Raw genomic sequence first — 17,049 nt, 5'->3', positions numbered from 1 at the left:
CACAGAGCAGTCTTCCAGTGGTAAAGCAGCTGAGATTGGTGGTTTGTTATGATGAGCACATGAATCAGTGGGATTCATGGCCTGGGAAATATCTTGGCATTGGGTGGAGTCAAGTGAAAAGATGGTGTTCAGACAGAAACTGGCCTCAGGTTGGAGACTGGGCTCCACTCTCTGAATGTGATGTGGTGGGAGAAGGGGAAAGGGAAGCTGTAGGGGTGAGGAATGGTCTATGGGGAACATGGAATCCAGGGGAGAAACAGGCTGTGGTGGCAGATGGTCCCTCAGTGATGAAGGTGAAAACAAGTCAGCTAAGGAGGTGATCAAGTCAGGTGAGAGAATTAACTGGGGTGGAGAGAGCTTGGGCCGAGGAGACAATATTAGGTCTTCTGTAGGGGTTGCTGAGGGGGCAGACGACAAAGTGAACGATGACTCAGTCGCAGAACCTGCAGAATCCAAAGGGGACACAGAGGGAGCGGCATCTTTCAGGGACTCCTGAGACAGCAGTCGCTGGATATCAGCAGTTGCTCTGTTACACACCTGACAGACAGGGTCTGGGCATAACAGTCGATGAAAGCGGGTGGTATCATGACGCTGGCCCAGGGGACTGCAGGAAACAGGAGGTCCAAAGCTGCAGCCAGGACCAGAACAAGGAAAGGAGGGTCTGTTAGCCTGGCAAGGGGGGGGCCCCCTGAAGCCTGCTGCCCACATCACATTGCCCCCCACCCATGAACTCACCATATATGAGGTCATATGACCTCACTATAGCCTCTCCCCAAAGCATTCATTCACATACCCGTTCCTATGGCTACCCACTCCCAAAACTACAGCAGGCTACAAGGAATCCCTGAAATGAACAGAACATACTAAAGAAAAAGGAGGGGGTGGGAACAGAACCCAAGGGGAAAGATTAATCACCTTTTCAGAATAGAAAGCAGCTTCCTTTCCTCTTCCACTTCTCTCTGGAAACATTTCCGGTCTGGGAAACCAGAAGAGTATGTTATATGCAATGAACGTAGAGGCACAGGGATCATACAGAAGTCACTCTGTGGAAGACCCTTGGGATATTAAACTCTGATAGCCCCAAGAATCAGTAGAAAATAGTCCCTGATAATATAGTCATTGATAATATTCACAAGTTCACATGTGTGTGTGGAATCATTAGTAAACTTCTTTCACATACATTACACCATATGATACTCAAAACAACCATGTGAAACACAGACATCAGTGGTTACCTCCAAGAGGAATCCGAGCATCGAGGAAGTCAAAGTACTTATGCAAACTTGTGAGACAGAAGCTCTGACTCCAAGCCAACCAGTAGTCCTTCCTCGGTATCTCAGTTGGCCACAAATTGTGCAACACCCATTACTCAGGTCCATCACTCCGTCATGCCCATGAATGGGCAGAGCAGGGCCTGTGAGCATTGTCTCAGGTCTGATTGCTTTCCCATCAGCCTGTCTTCTGAGGGCTCTGTTTTCTAAGACTGTATCTAGTAACTTGACATTCTAGGAATTCATTGGACTGAGTCCTCATGAAAGACACAGAAAGGGTCACCCTTGAAGCTCAGATAGAGCAGGCTGACATTACCTTTAAATGTCCCACCTTTCCTTCTCCTCCTGGCTCTGCCCTGATGCTGAGGACAAAAGAAAGATAATGACAGACTGGGACTCACTTCTCTCACACTCTATGAAGTTCATTCATTCATTCATTCATTCATTCATTATACAAGAATCATATGACTCTTTAATTACAGAAATACGTTCCTGTTGTCAATTTTTAACGGAGATAAAATATTTCCCATTTTCCCTTCTCCAAAAAATCCTCAAAGAGGATTTCTTCTGTGAGAGCCACACTTGATGTGCTGAGTTAGAAGTCCTCATCCAGGGCACAGACTCAGAGTCCAACAGTCACATCTGTGCTCCCTCACAGGACAAGTGTCCCAGAGACAGACCTCTGGCTCCAGCCTCTGCTCAGAGACTCTCAGCATTACTCCCCTGGTCAGCCCAACATGAAGGAAGGCTTTGTTGAATGACAAGTGACATGGGAATGTGACTCATGATCAAATTTCAACAGAGACTATTCTCCTTCAGAGAGCGCATACTCTCTAAATAATCCCATCTGGAACCACATAATTACTGTGTTTAGGATTTTATCCTGGAACTCTCCACCACAGCCAGATAGGTAGTCTATGAGCTACAGATGGAAACCTTAGTCCACCTGAACCAATAAGTCTGCCCAACCTCTTCCACAGAAGAGTGAAGCTCTATCCTCTCTTCAGACTTCCCATGTAAGACATGTCTCTGAACCAACCAGACTTATTTAGAAATGTGGGAATAGGTTTGAGAAACAACAACAGGGCATCTCTCTTGGGTGTTCACCCACAGGCCCTTACCTTTTGGATGTCATTATTTTTTTCACTGGGTGACGAATGCAGGATCAATACCACATAGAACAAGTACAGTATAAACAACCCCAACCCACTCAAACAAATGAAGGTGGGGTCAATATCCAAGTAATGTGAGTCAGGGATCAGCCCTGTCTCAATATAGCTGTTCAGAAAACAGAGGATATTCTCCATGGTCTGAATAGCTCGGCTGCCTGAAGCAACTGAGCACTGAGGATGCCCAGGCTTAACTATAAACCCAGGCCTGCATCACAGAGCATGAAAGAGTCACAGAGGGTTTCTGAGGGTGGAGGGAGCAACAAAAGGGGGGTGTGTCCACAGCCCCAACCCCACCAGCACAGCTGACTCTCCTGGGCTCTCTGGGTCCCTTTGCCCTATCCTGCCACTCCATTTCCCAAGTCCATCCTTTTTCATGTCATGTATTTATCTTAGTGGAATTTTCAGTTTGTTCCAGCAGTAAACCAGGCATTACCCAAGTCCCGCTTTACTGTTTGGAGCCCTCAACTTGGACCCCACCAAGTACACTCCCTTGAAAGCCTGAAATACTGTCTGGAATATTTGTTGTACCCAGGCTTTGCCACTCTCAGGATCACATATGTCCTCAAATCCGTCTTATCTGCAGAATGTTTTTGCCTTACATAAATGCAGATATAAAATTTAAATTTCCTTTCTACTTACTTTGTTTTGTGAATGTCGAACATTACATTCTTTGTTTTGAAGTCAACCTTTACTATTTCCAATCAGAGAGACTGAATCAAATGATTAAAACTAATGTTCTCAAGGAAAAGAAGCTCACTGCCCAATTTGGGTTTTTCAGAAAAGAAGATTTTTATTGTAAATAAACCAACAAGGAGACAGGAGTCCAGCTCAGACCTGTCCCGTGTGCATTTCATGCAGTCATTTTATTAGAAAAGGTTTAGAGAATGGCCTCTGGACTTAATAGTTGGTTGGTGGAAGGAAAGGGGAGGTCTGAAAGTCCTCGGCATGCACAGTTTTGTTTAACACTGCCTCATGTATCACGTGTGCACATTCGTGGGGAGTTGGTTGAAACGTGGCAGAAATTGGGGCTGTGACGTTGGCCAGCTTGTTCTGTGTAAACTCCAGTTGGCCTTAATAGTTTTAATCCATTTTAGCCAGTTTTTAAATCTCAGAAGCAGGGAGAGTTTTGGCATTTTAGCAAGTTACTATTGTTGTTGTTGTTTGATCTGCTATCCTGTAAACTGATTAATTTCATTAGTCATTGGTTTCTTCAACTCTCTGGGGCATGGTTTCACTAATAATGCATTATTTAACATCTACAAAATGAAAATAAGTGTACAATAAGTGTATATCATTGAAACTTCGAGGGACCTTAGGGGTAAATTTATAGAACTTATTTTTCTGAAGTTAGTGAAGTTTAAACTGTTCAAGCACTTTTGGAACATATTCTGTACACAAACACACATACACATCGACCTCAAAGGAAGAAGTTGACGGAAAATTATTATAAGTAGGGAGTTCATTTGGGTCAAGCTTGAGGATTGCAACCTGGGAACACAGATGCAAGTCAGCCTAAATATACACTCCAATTAGCAGCAGTTACAAGTGGGTTTTTAAAGTTGAAAAAGGGAACAAGGAGTGGATTGATACAAAGTTGTAATCAGGAATTCTCATTGGTTTACAGAAGCAACATTGATTAGTGATTGCCTACACATTGTTAAGCTATAGGGGGTGGTTTGTAGTGTCGGGTGTGGCATTACTGGGTTACTATATAGCTCCATGTGGCAATAGCAAGCAGTTTCAAGAGATGAATGCATAGCTCAAGGAGGAGATACGGCTGTGATTTCTGTCTCATTTTAATGTCTCTCTAGGCCTGATAATTTAAGAGGACTCACAGTCCTTAGATAAAAGTTATTTTCTTAACAAACACACCCACACACCAATCCTGTGACAAATCAATCAGTACCTTCAAATACAGAATCAACTAGTTCCTCCTTTTATTTCAATCTCTTACTTGTCGTTTTGACACCATATTTTCTAACTCTACCTCAAACACAACCAGACGCAACTCTCTACATTAATTTGGTAACAAGTATGCAACTCCTTAAAGCAGGGATAGGTTACAGTGCTCTAAACTATTGTGATCTAAGAGACCGAAACAGATGCCCCTTTATCAACTAAGACAGACCCTAAGGTTAAGGAAACAAAGTTACCTGTGGTGGAGGGTTCAGGGCCTGGATGGCATGGCAAATTTTCTAACTTTCTATAACTAAACTCCCTCTAACCAAACCAGTTATCAGCTCTGATTGGACAGAGGACCGGCCTTACAAACGTTCTTTTCTGATAAGTTACTAATATTACAGATTTCCAGTTTCTGCCAGCTTATAGAGGTGGCACACAAACCGCCTGTGTCCTGAAGTTCATCTTATGATGTAAAGGGCCAAATTCTACCTCATTTTAGTGCTAAACCCCCACTCCAAAGTGAACATGGGATGTATGTTACATACGTTTATTCATTATGGTGTGCTCGGCACCTGCATAAATATGTATAGCTTTTCCCCCAAACTTGTTGAATATGTATGAATATGAATATAAAACCCAACCTGTCCTTCCCCTATTCCAACAGAGAGCACCTTCAGTCCACACTGGATGATTTCCCTTCCTGGCTTGCAAACTGATGAGAGCAATGAGGCTCTCCTTTCTACCATTTAGCCATCTTGGTGGTCTTTTGGATGATACTACTGATGCCATCAGCCTTTGGTAGCAGAGTGGGACCCAGGCGTGTCAAAGCCTTAGAGCAGAATGGAGTCTTAGGCAACCTCACCTGATTACACTGTGGGCCATGTAAATGTGATCTTTTCCTGAGTGCCTTGGCATCCAAAAAAACTTGAGAACATCTGCTCTATATTCTATATAATCACTTCTGCAAATGTCCAAATACCAACTGCTTGTCATACTTTATTCAGATGACTCTTGTCAGGTTTAAATGATCCGAATATCCCCCACCCCTGACCTGTCTTCCTACACATTCTTTTCTAAACTCTTTATCATGACAGCTGTCCTCTGAACTGCTCTTAACTTCTCATGTCTTTCTTAAACTATTGTTAAAGCAAACAAATATGGCCTGAGAAGGACTCCATACTTGTATATTTGAGTCCTTGCAGATGAACTGTAACCTAGCCTAATAGTTAGACAAATTGAAAACCTAACTCAATAGTATGGACCTGTAACAATAGCTGAGTGTTGGCCAATCCCAGCGGCCCTACTTCAACCACTCATAGACTGCTGAATGTTCAAACTGTGTTCAAATAAGGCAAAGGCCAAGTTGTAATCAATCTCACTCTTTCTGTACTGCACTTCTGATTCATGTACGTCATTTTGCCTTTTTGGTCCATAAATTGGTTCTAACCATGAGGCACCCGTGGAGTCTCTGTGAATCTGCTGTGATTCTGGGGGCTAACCAATTCACAAATCTTTCATGCTCAGTTAAACTCCTTTAAACTTAATTTCTCTGAAGTTTCTTTTAATACTGTAAAGCTCCTTATTAGATAACCATGGGCCACCACTGTTACCCATGGGCCACCAGTGTTACTGATCTCTTTGGAAAGGTTAAGACAGCCTTCAACTCAGGCCAGGTCTCCTTTCATTTATGCAGGAGCAGGTAACCTGCCTTGAGGATAAAATCTGCCAAGAGATGCCCCTTCCTCCTCTCTTTGATATGCAGCCTCAGCCAAGTTTTCATCTAATAAATATTTACTGCTGGAAACTAAGAGACACAAGCATCTGTAAGCCACGGGCTCTACCCTTCACCTCAAGTGCCTATTTTATCAGTGAATGAAACCGAAGCCCAGAGAGGGTAAGTGACTTCTCTAAATCAGACAGCATTAAATTTCAGAACCCTAATGAATAAATTCTCTACATTCATAATGCTTCTACTTTACATAATATTAATATGTAATTTCTTAAAGTAAAAAGTATGCCCTAATATTAAAATTAAAGTAGCTGTATGGTTAAGAATATTCACTTTGAGCTGGGCGCAGTGGCTCACGCCTGTAATCCCAACACTTTGGGAGGCCAGGGCAGGTGGATCACGAAGTCAAGAGATCAAGACCGCGGTGAAACCCCGTCTCTATTAAAAATACAAAAAAATTAGCCGGGCGTGGTGGCGGGCACCTGTAGTCCTAGCTACTCAGGAGGCTGAGGCAGGACAATGGCGTGAACACTGGAGGCGGAGCTTGCAGTGAGCCGAGATCTCTCCACTGCACTCCAGCCTGGGTGACAGAGCAAGACTCCATCTCAAAAAAAAAAGAATATTGACTTTGTCCGTTAAATACTGACAAATTTAGGAAGTAACGAAAAGCTATTTTTGGTACTCTATCACATTAGATAACTTTTCCTTTCCACTCTTAGCATCAACGTCTTCATAGTTTTTTTTCCTAACCCCCTCTTAAAATCTCTTTTCAAGAACTATATTACATATGACTCCCAGTAATGTATAAAATAATAGTTTAAAATGTCATCCCTCCCAGGAAAACATTTCACCCATTCTACATATATTTACCTCCATGCCCTATAATAAACTTACCAAAGCATTTTAGGCAGCCTTTGGGAGGTGGCAGAGGTGGCTTCTGATAGGATGAGACTGTCTCACCATTGACCCCATGACATCTTCCCAATTTACCTACATCACCACCCCGAAGTCTGCTCTTGGATTTCACACTGCACTTGGTTTTATTATCTCCAAGGAGGCGTCTTTTCCAAAAGCTCTTAGAGTAATATGATACCACCTGAGCATGGTCAGTATAGATAAACTATTCATTTAGGACTTTCATATGTTCCCAGTTTCCTAGGAAGTTTCCTCAATGCTCACACCCTCACATCCTGACCACTGTCCCTGGGATAAGTCACTTGGAGGCAGCTGTTCTCGGGATCCCCAAAAGCCTGAAGCAGAACATGTTCTGAGGCAAAATCCTCTATAATTATATTTTAAAACAGTAGTTTTATCCCAGTTCCTTGGGAGACCAAGGCAAGTGGATCACCTGAAGTCAGGAGTTCAAGACCAGCTTGGCCAACATGGTGAAACCCAGTCTCTATTAAAGATACAAAAATTTAACCAGGCATGGTGGCAGACACCTATAATCCCAGGTACTTGGGAGGCTGGGGCAGGAGAATAGATTGAATCCAGAAGGGGAGGTTATAGTGAGATGAGATAACACCACTATACTCCAGCCTGGGCAACAGAGTGAGACTCTGTCTAAAAAAAAATAAAAATAATACAACAGTAGTTATAAGATGTTCTTCATACATTCACACAACAAATATTTATTGAACTTTACTATATAGTATTCCTACTACTGTGAAAATATCAGTAAAAGAAGACATTGCCTCTGCCCTTGGACAGGTCATAGTCCAGGAAGTGAGACCTGCAAACAAATATAATAAAATATGCTACAAAAAGCTGTAAAACAATCAAAGATAATACACAATGGGAAGATAGATAAAGAAGTAAAATTCTTCTGCCAGGAGGAAGGGAAAGCAGAGTTCAGGGAATACTTCAGAGAGTTGATGTCAACTCTCTGATGTTGGGCCTTGTGAGATATTAACAACCTCCTCCTCCTCCTCCTCCTCCTCCTCCTCCTCTTCTTTTTAATTGACTTTTATTTTTTATAGAGGTTTTATGTCAACAGGAAAAGTAAGTGGGAAACTTCCCACATACCGTCTATCCCCACACAGGCACAGCCTCCCCAACTGTCAACATCCCATACTAGAGTGGTACATTTGTTACAATTGATGAACGTACAATTACACATCACTATTACCCAAAGTCCATAGTTTACATTAACAGTCACTCTTTTTTTTTTTTTGAGACGGAGTCTTGCTCTGTCACCCAGGCTGGAGTGCAGTGGCCGGATCTCAGCTCACTGCAAGCTCCTCCTCTCGGGTTCACGCCATTCTCCTGCCTCAGCCTCCCGAGTAGCTGGGACTACAGGCACCCGCCACTTCGCCCGGCTAGTTTTTTGTATTTTTTAGTAGAGACGGGGTTTCACCGTGTTAACCAGGATGGTCTCGATCTCCCGACCTCGTGATCCGCCCGTCTCGGCCTCCCAAAGTGCTGGGATTACAGGCTTGAGCCACCGCGCCCGGCCTAACAGTCACTCTTGATGTTGCACATTCTGTGGGTTTTGACAAATGTATAATGACACATATCCACCATTGTACTATCATATAGAATAGTTCACTGCCCTAAAAATCCTCTGTGCTCTTTTTTCATCCCTCCCTCCTCACTAGCCCCTGACAACCATTGCCGTTTTTACTGCCTTCATAGTTTTGCCCATTTTCGAATGTCATACACTTAGAATCATACAGCCTTTTCAGATTGTGTTCTTTCACTTAATAATACACATTTAGGTTTCCTCCTTTTTTGTGTTTTGCCAGTTTATTTCTTTTCAATGGCATATGATGTTCCATTTTTGGATATACAAAAAAAGTTTACCTACTGAAAGACATTTCTGTTGCTTCTAATTTGGACAATTATGAATAAAGCTGCTATACAAACTTTCTTTTTAAAAAAGTTTTTATGGAAACATAATTTGTTTACTATATAATTCACTCACCGAAAGTATACCACGCAACAGCTTTGAGCATATTCACAGTGTTGTGCATGCATCACCACAATCAATTTTAGAACATTTTCATCACCCCAGAAATAAACTGCTTCACTTAGCCTTCACCCTTCAATATTTGCATTCCTCCCTATGTTACCAGTAATCTACTCTCTGTCTCTATCTATTTTTCATTTCTAGACATTTCATCTAAATGGAATCATACAATATGTGGATTTTTGTGTCTGGCTTCTTACCGTGATGTTTTCAAGGTCCATTCATGTTGTAGCATGTATTAATACTTCATTTTTCTTTCTATGGACAAATGACACCCCATTGTATGGATATATCACATTTTGTTTATCCATTGATTTAGTTGGTGAACATCTGAATTGTTTTCACTTTGGGGCTATAATGTTGCTGATACAGGAGTTAAGAAGAAATTACCTAGGCAAACAATAAGGGTATGGGAGTCCTCAGTAAATCTTTTCTTTTTAAAGAGAAGCAGCCCCAAATCATTTTCTAACAAAGAGCAGCCTATAAATTCAAGCTACAGACATAGACAAGCAAGCTTGGAGCTTGCACGGATGAATGCTGGCAGGAACTAGCGGACTAGACATGTTCAAGATGGTGGCTCCATCTTCTTTTCTCTGTCAGCCACATGTACAGTAAGGAGCAGACAAGATGGCACCGATCAACTGGAAAGCCCATTTGCGTAATAAGATTAGGTTGGGTCAATCAGCCTTGCTCGTACACTATGTAAACATCATACCTGATTGAACCAATCTGTGAGCCCTGTGGAAATCAGACACTGCCTCCTCAAACCTGACTATAAAATTTGGTGCATTCGCTGCCAGCCAGTCTTTTCCACTTGGAGACTCTTCTTGGTCTATAGAGAGAACTGTTTCTCTTTGTCTTATCTTCTGCCTATTAAACCTCTGCTCCTAAACTCCCCATGTGTGTCTGTGTTCTAAATTTTTTTCCTGACACGATAGTGAATCTCAGGTCATATACCCCAAATATGTAGCCCACTAAACTGGGGCTCGCCAATGCTGATACCAAGGTACAACCTTCATCGACATGGTGAGTGAGGGCAGACTCCCAGCTCTGTCCTTTCTGTTCAAGACTCTCGGCACTGTTTTTAGAACCAAATCCAAACCATGCTAAGACTGCCAGCCATTTTAAAACAGTTAGCATGGCTGCCAGCCTTACGGGATTTAGCGGACAAGCTTACAGAGAAGAACATGGAGAATCCCCTCAGCATCCACGGGTCACTGATTCTTCACCTCCACAAGTTCTTCACCCTGAGCTTCATCCCAATTTTGTGCTTCTTAAAGCCTTCAAGAAATCTGAATTATTTCTGCAATCCCAAGCTTCAGACACCGCAGGGTCAGTAGCATAAGCATGGACAGGTAAACAGAAGGATGGTTGACTGAGCGAGCTGTAGTGGACATCTATTTTGATTTGTTTTGTTTTGCTTTTGTTTTGACACCAAGCATTCACAAATTTTTCTGGAAAACCTACCTGAAGTGACCTCTAGAAAGCTCACCTCATTTATTAGTCCCAGTCTATATAAATGGAGTAGCCTTCTCTTCAGACCTCTAATATTTTAAGGGTGTATATGTGCACACTCTTAGCCATAAGGAGCATTCTGTAAAGATTCATAATGAGCCTCCAAATATCTCTAACCCTCATGCGTAGTCAAGGACTCGCCTCTGGATCATGAGCTGCAGGTGTTCTAGACAATATCTGTTATATTCCACTAAGCCCATGAAGATCATAAGTGACACGTCCATCCTGATAGGTGCACCATATACACTAAGGGAAGATCTTGCATGTTGCCATCAACATGGCTAGAAAGAAGGCACAAAGATCACCTTCTCTAAAGAGAGGGATGCCGTGTTAACAACAGCCCTGCAGATACTGTTTTAGTCCTGAAACAACAGCCCCATGGACACTTCTGCCAAAATGGCATCTGTCAGCTTAGCAGTGCCCTGGTAAACCTCAAGGGGGTGGTGCCTAGATCCAGATTGACAAAGGGTCCTGATATGGGCATGATGGGACATAAACCTTTTTCCACTAGCATGACCATCCTTTCCTAGCTTCACTTTTTTCTTACTTTCTCATTCATTATAAGACATCTTTTCCTTACTCTCAGCTATATTTCACCCTAGGAGGTAGGTGGTTGCCTGGTCAACATTCCTACCACAGATAGCTAGGTGACCTTTTTGCTCTGTGAAAATTTCATCAACCCAGGCAGCATGGAGAAATACACAGGGAAGGGAACTACTTCCCCAAGTGACTTATTAGTAGAAAGACCTCAACATTGAGGTCAAAATGTGCTTCCCTAAATCATGAGGATGTCCTGCTTTTCAAACTCTTAAGCAGCATCCACAGTGTTCCTGACACCCTACCCCAACCAGCAATACCCCAAACACTACCACCAACTTACATAATGCTGTGGTCAGTGACAACGTTTTTTAAACAGTGATTAAACCCCTATTTCTGAAAAACATACCTGTCTTTGACCCTCTTTTCAGATATGCAAGGCCTGCCTTCCTACTGCTCTAAAGGACATGAAGCAGTGAATGGGGAGGAAGGTGCAGGCTGCCATACGGTATCAGTAAATCTCAAGCAAAGAGGTAGAAAAGAGCTCATCTCCTCAGACTTCATCAGGGAGAAAATGGACCTTTGGAGGCACGTGATACTCATTCCTCCACAAGAGCTCCAGAGGATTGGTCACCTTTTAAAAGTAAAATGAGGGAGTCAGTAAGAGCTGAACTAACTCCTACCTTTCCCTAACCACAAGCTTCGGTTGCCCAAAACCTATACCTCCCAACACAATACACAGAAAAGACACCAATCTCATTAGAACATTTATTAGGGAGAGTCAAGGTTCTCAACAAGGAGTGAATTATTTTGTGGGGGAGAATTTTCCTCCCTGGAAATGCTTCGGAAGCGTTTTCTGTCCAGTTGGTAAAGGCACATCACTGAACACAGTGCTTTTAGCACTGGTTGGGACAGCTGGACACACCAGGGTGACATGACACCAACAAGTGGGGTTTGAATGTGGCATAGGCTTCCTGTGGGGCATGGATGGGGGATGGCTTTGACACAATATCTTCCCCTTAAATGCCTCAACTTTCTCGGGCTGTCTGTACTTGTCTATGATCTGTTTAATCATTATAGGATAATTCTGGCCAACAAAGATAGCTTGTTGGCTGCAAGATTTGGCACATGTCACTTTGCGGGAGGGAGCTGTGCAGTTGTGGGGATAGCCCTGGACAGGCTCTGCTCTGCCCTCCACATCTGGCCCGTGCTTAGCTTTCCCAAGTTGTACTGGGGAGGCAAGGGGCTCTTGGGGACAGGTGACATCTATCCCATGCCTATGCCACAGCTTCTAGGAACTCCCCAGTGTCTTTCCTAATTTTCTGAGCTTCAGTAGTCCCAGTAAAAGCAGCTCTGCTTGTAACTCGACCTCTATTCTGCACAGATGATGACAGGGAGCTATCCTTTGCCTGGGAACTTTCTTGTTCTTCATATGTTATGCTGGGTTTATTAAACTGCTGCAAAAAGGTCTTCATCCACTTTCTGAAAAGGTTTTCAGGAGGAGGCTGTGTTTTCAAGGTTAGGGAAGATTTGCTCCCAAGCAACTCCCTTGATGTCTTGTTATCAATAGCGTGGCTCTTTCTCCTGAGTTGGGAAAGTTGGGATGTCCCGAACCCTGCATCCCCTCCACCAACCTCTCCTCCCTTGGGTCTTAGAGGGCTCACTCTCTTTGTAACTGGTGAAAAATTCTAAACTTGGCATTTCTGTGAGACATGGGTAGGGACCCTGGGCTCCTGCTGCTGTGCCGCACAGATCCCTCTGTCCTCCAAGTGGACATGCGGCACCTGGGAAGTTTCTATGTCCCAACTTGAAATGCCCTGGGGATGAGTCAGTAAGTCCTGGAACTCAAGTTATCTAAGACCGAGACATGTCAGTGAAATGGCTCTGAGGATTGGCTATCTTTCTCTGGACCAACTTTAGCTGACTCAGCATCTGATTTTTAAGATATGATGATTTAGGATCTTGGGGAACTGATACTCTTGGTGGGAAAATTTCAGTTTCATGAGATGTGCTTGTTTTTACATTTGTCTCTAAGCAGCTTCCTGACTTGCTGGATGTCAAGTTGTTCCTATTTTGTGATTGAAGAGCACAGCTCTCCTCTTCCTTGAACATCTCCTTCGACCCATTGGTGACAGGAAAGGTCTTTCTACTGCCCTGAAGCCTGTTAACATTACAGGCACTCTCTCTCTTATCCCTTGACTCACGGCCAGCTCCAGCTTGCATTATGGGCAGCTCTGTGCTGCACCTACTGGCCGGTATAGTCTGTTTCTGACTTCGTCTATGATGCTGTGTGCGGGGGGCAGAAAAGTCTGTCCGCCATCCTCAGTTGTTGGGACACTTTCTGTAAGATCATTGTCAGTATCAGCGATTTCTCTTTTCAGGGTCTCCTGCTTTTCTTCATCAATAGGTGAGGAGACCAGTTGAGGATGACCCAGGGTGGAGAATGAGCTTGTTGTTTCTAACTTTTCTCCTTGAAAATCTGTAGTGCCTTTTCTAAGGGGCATGGAGGCCCCATCTTTGGAATCTGTCTCTATAAGGTCATGGTCAGCATCAGTAAATTGTCTTCCTAGAGTCTCTGGTTTTTCTTTGCCAACAGGTGAAGTGACATGATGAGGATTATCGAGGACAGGGACTGAGCTTGTTGTTCCCAACTTTCCTCCTTGGAAAGTGCTTTGTCTATTAGACTTAGATACCCCATCTTTGGTATCTCCCCGAGAAATGAAGGTGGCTGAGGAGGGAAAATTGAAATGGGAAAAGGAATTGGAAAGGTCCTCTTTCAATTTGAAGATTTCCATATATTCCAGGACCTTGTGGGGAACGCCCCACAGCATCTTCATATGGGAAGATTTAATATGAGTTTCAAACATCTTTTGTTTGTTGGAGCTAAGGAAAGAAATCTCCTGGGAAGTATCAACGCCGTGGTCCTCACTCACCGATGCTGCCATATTTCGATGTTTTATTTGGCTGTGGGATTCCTCAGCAAGAGACATTGTCTGCTTGACTGAATGCCATGAACTATGCATAGTCCCAGGCATTCGACCCTCATTGATTTCCTCAAATTTCTTGCTCAAATATACTGTCAGGGCATTTTCAAGTTGTTTCTGACCTAGGCTCTCCCCACACACTTTCCTGCACTTTCTGCAACATGTTACACTCCAGAAGATTAATTTCAGATGGCGTAAGAGACCGTGCCTCATTCTAGGGTCTATGAAAACACACTCCACAGATCCTAATCAGGAATAGAGGACTAGGTAGTAGGGCTGGGAGTGGAGATTGATGTTGATCGTGGGACTGGACCTGAGTGAGATGTGGGGACTGACCTTGGGGCAGGGTTTGAGGCAAGGGTAGAGCTTGGGTATTAGGCAAGGACAGAGGTTGGGGAGGGGGAAGTACTTAGGATTCCTGGGATATAGATGTATTTGTAATGCCATTGAAGAATACAAACATGGAGGAATGGCCACGTTGGCCAAGAACAGTAGGGTGAAGAGACTCGCTGTGCAGAGATGGGAGACCCCAGAAGAGCTGCACATATTTTTGTTCTAAATGGTCCTCAAAGCACTTAGAGTATGGGGGCTGCTGATGGATGTGCTGCCCCTCTAGTTTGCCTTTACTAGCCCAAAAAGTAAGGGAGGCTGCCAAGTCATGCTTATCAGCAATTGAGGCTAACATTTTCCGTGAAGACTTTAGCTGGTAGTTTGGCCTAAGTTGTGTTGGGAAAGATCCTGCTTTGTTTTCATTTTCTTTCCACATCAGGAAATCACACCTTTTTTTGACTTGTCTCTCCAAGAGTGCCAGAATGTCATGACTGACAAAGGAGATGTTAACAGGCTGTATGAGGTTGGCCACAGAGTGCCACCCTAAAGAGGCCTCAGAAGAATGAAGGGTAAGAAGCTCCTCCATGAAATCAGATGGCACAAAATTGGAGGAAAAAGAGTCCTTGGCATGAGGATGCCACCAGGAGAATTCTGAAGATGCAGGGCATGAATGGTCAATGCCTTTGATTGTTGGGGCATAGGTGGATGTCCCACCAGAGCCACCTAGAGATAACATCTCCGGAAAAGGCTTCAAGATGGTGAGTCTTGATTTCAACGGAGTCACAGTGCAGTCTTCTGATGGTAAAGCAGATGGGATTGGTGGTTTGTGATGATGAGCACGCGAATCAGTGGGATTCATGGCCTGGGAAATATCTTGGCATATGGTGGAGTCAAGTGAAAAGGTGGTGTTCAGAGACATACTGGCCACAGGATAGAGGTTGGGCTCTGCTCTCTGAATGTGATGTTGTGGGAGAAGGGGAAAGGGAAGCTCTTCGGGTGAGGAATGGTCTACGGGGAACTTGGAATCCAGGGGAGAAACAGGCTATGGTGGCAGAGGGTCCCCCAGTGATGAGGGTGAAAACAAGTCAGCTAAGGAAGTGATCAAGTCAGGTGAGAGAATTAACTGGGGCAGTGGAGAAGGCTTAGGCCGAGGGGACAATATTAGGTCTTCTGGAGGGGTTGCTGAGGGGGTGGAAGACAGAGTGAACGATGACTCAGTTGCAGAAGCTGCAGAAGTCAAAGGAGACACAGAAGGAGCAGCATCTTTCAGGGACTCCCAAGACAGCAGTCGCTGGATATCAGCAGTTGCTCTGTTACACACCTGACAGAGGGGGTCTGGGCATAACAGTCGACGAAAGCGGGTGGTATCATGATGCTGGCCCAGGGGACCGCAGGAAACAGGAGGTCCAAAGCTGCAGCCAGAACCAGAACAAGGAAAGGAGGATCTATTAGCCTGGCATGGGTGGGGCTCCCCGAATCCTGCTGCCCACTTCACATTGCCCCCCTCCCATGACCTTACCATATATGAGGTCATATGACCTCACTATAGCCTCTCCACAAGCATTCACTCACATACCCGTTCCTATGGCTACCCACTCCCAAAACTACAGCAGCCTACAAGGAATCCCTGAAATGAATAAAACATGCTAAAAAAAAAAAAAAAAAAAAAGAGGGGGTGGGAACAGGACAGAAGGGGAGTGATTAATCACCTTTTCAGAATAGAAAGCAGCTTCCTTTCCTCTTCTACTTCCCTCTGGAAACTTTTGCCGTCTGGGAAAACAGAACAATATATTATAAGCAATGAACGTAGAGGCACAGGGATCATACAGAAGTCACCCTGTGGAAGACCCTTGGGATATTAAACTCTGATAGCCCCAAGAATCAGTAGGAAAAGGCAAATAGTTATTGATAATATTCACAAGTTCTGATCTGTATTTGGCATCATTAGTAAAGTCCTTTCATATACATTACCCCATGTGATGCTCAAAACCACCATGTGAAACTCAGACATCAGTGGTTACCTCCAGGAGGAATCTGAGCATCAAGTAAGTTAAAGTACTTTTGCAAAGTTGTGAGACAGAAACTGTGTCTCCAAGCCAACCAGTAGTCCTTCCTCAATATCGCAGTTGGCCACCAATTGGGCAACACCCATTACTCAGGTCCATAACTCCATCATGCTCATGAATGGGCAGAGCAGGGACTATGAGTAGTGTCTCGTGTCTGATTGCTTTCCCATGAGCCTGTCTTCTGAGGGCGTTTTCTGAAACTATCTAGTAACTGACATTCTAAGAAATCATGGGACTGACTCCTCATGAAAGAGACAGGAAGGGTCACCCTGAAGCTCAGATAGAGCAGGCTGGCATTACCTTTTAATGTTCCACCTTTCCTTCTCCTCCTGGGTCTGCCCTGATGCTGAGAACAAAAGAAAGATAATGACAGACTGGGATACACTTCTCTCACACTCTATGAAGCTCATTCATTTATTTATTCATTATACAAGAATTATATGACACTATAATTCATAGAAATATGATCCTGTTGTCAATTTTTGAAGGTGATAAAATATTTCCTGTTTTTCCTTCTCTGAAAAGCTGAAAGAGGATTTCTTCTGTGAGAGCCACACTTGATGTGCTGAGTTAGA

The 17,049-nt window shown here is 43.8% G+C and overlaps 2 protein-coding genes across 2 annotated transcripts; both read right to left on the bottom strand.

Moving 5' to 3' along the window:
- Nucleotides 1–8: 8 nt before the first annotated feature.
- LOC101003941 (spermatogenesis-associated protein 31D3-like) lies at nucleotides 9–5,571 on the bottom strand (the record flags this gene model as incomplete). The annotated part of the gene is made up of 4 exons (XM_031661387.1): nucleotides 2,393–5,571; nucleotides 1,588–1,633; nucleotides 916–976; nucleotides 9–628 (listed from the first exon to the last, which is right to left on the bottom strand). Coding segments are annotated over exons 1-4 (913 nt in total), but the record flags the coding sequence as incomplete, so codon positions are not given.
- Nucleotides 5,572–11,848: 6,277 nt separating this feature from the next.
- LOC101001261 (spermatogenesis-associated protein 31D1-like) lies at nucleotides 11,849–16,820 on the bottom strand (the record flags this gene model as incomplete). The annotated part of the gene is given in 7 exon segments (XM_031661388.1): nucleotides 11,849–12,386; nucleotides 12,388–12,957; nucleotides 12,959–13,367; nucleotides 13,370–14,204; nucleotides 14,206–15,820; nucleotides 16,118–16,178; nucleotides 16,775–16,820. Coding segments are annotated over 7 exon segments (4,023 nt in total), but the record flags the coding sequence as incomplete, so codon positions are not given.
- Nucleotides 16,821–17,049: the final 229 nt, after the last annotated feature.

Source organism: Papio anubis, unplaced genomic scaffold (genome assembly GCF_008728515.1).
Source record: "Papio anubis isolate 15944 unplaced genomic scaffold, Panubis1.0 scaffold1425, whole genome shotgun sequence".
Classification (NCBI taxonomy): domain Eukaryota; kingdom Metazoa; phylum Chordata; class Mammalia; order Primates; family Cercopithecidae; genus Papio; species Papio anubis.
The sequence above is the reverse complement of the archived record's forward strand: the minus strand, read 5'-3'. Positions and strand labels throughout refer to the sequence as shown.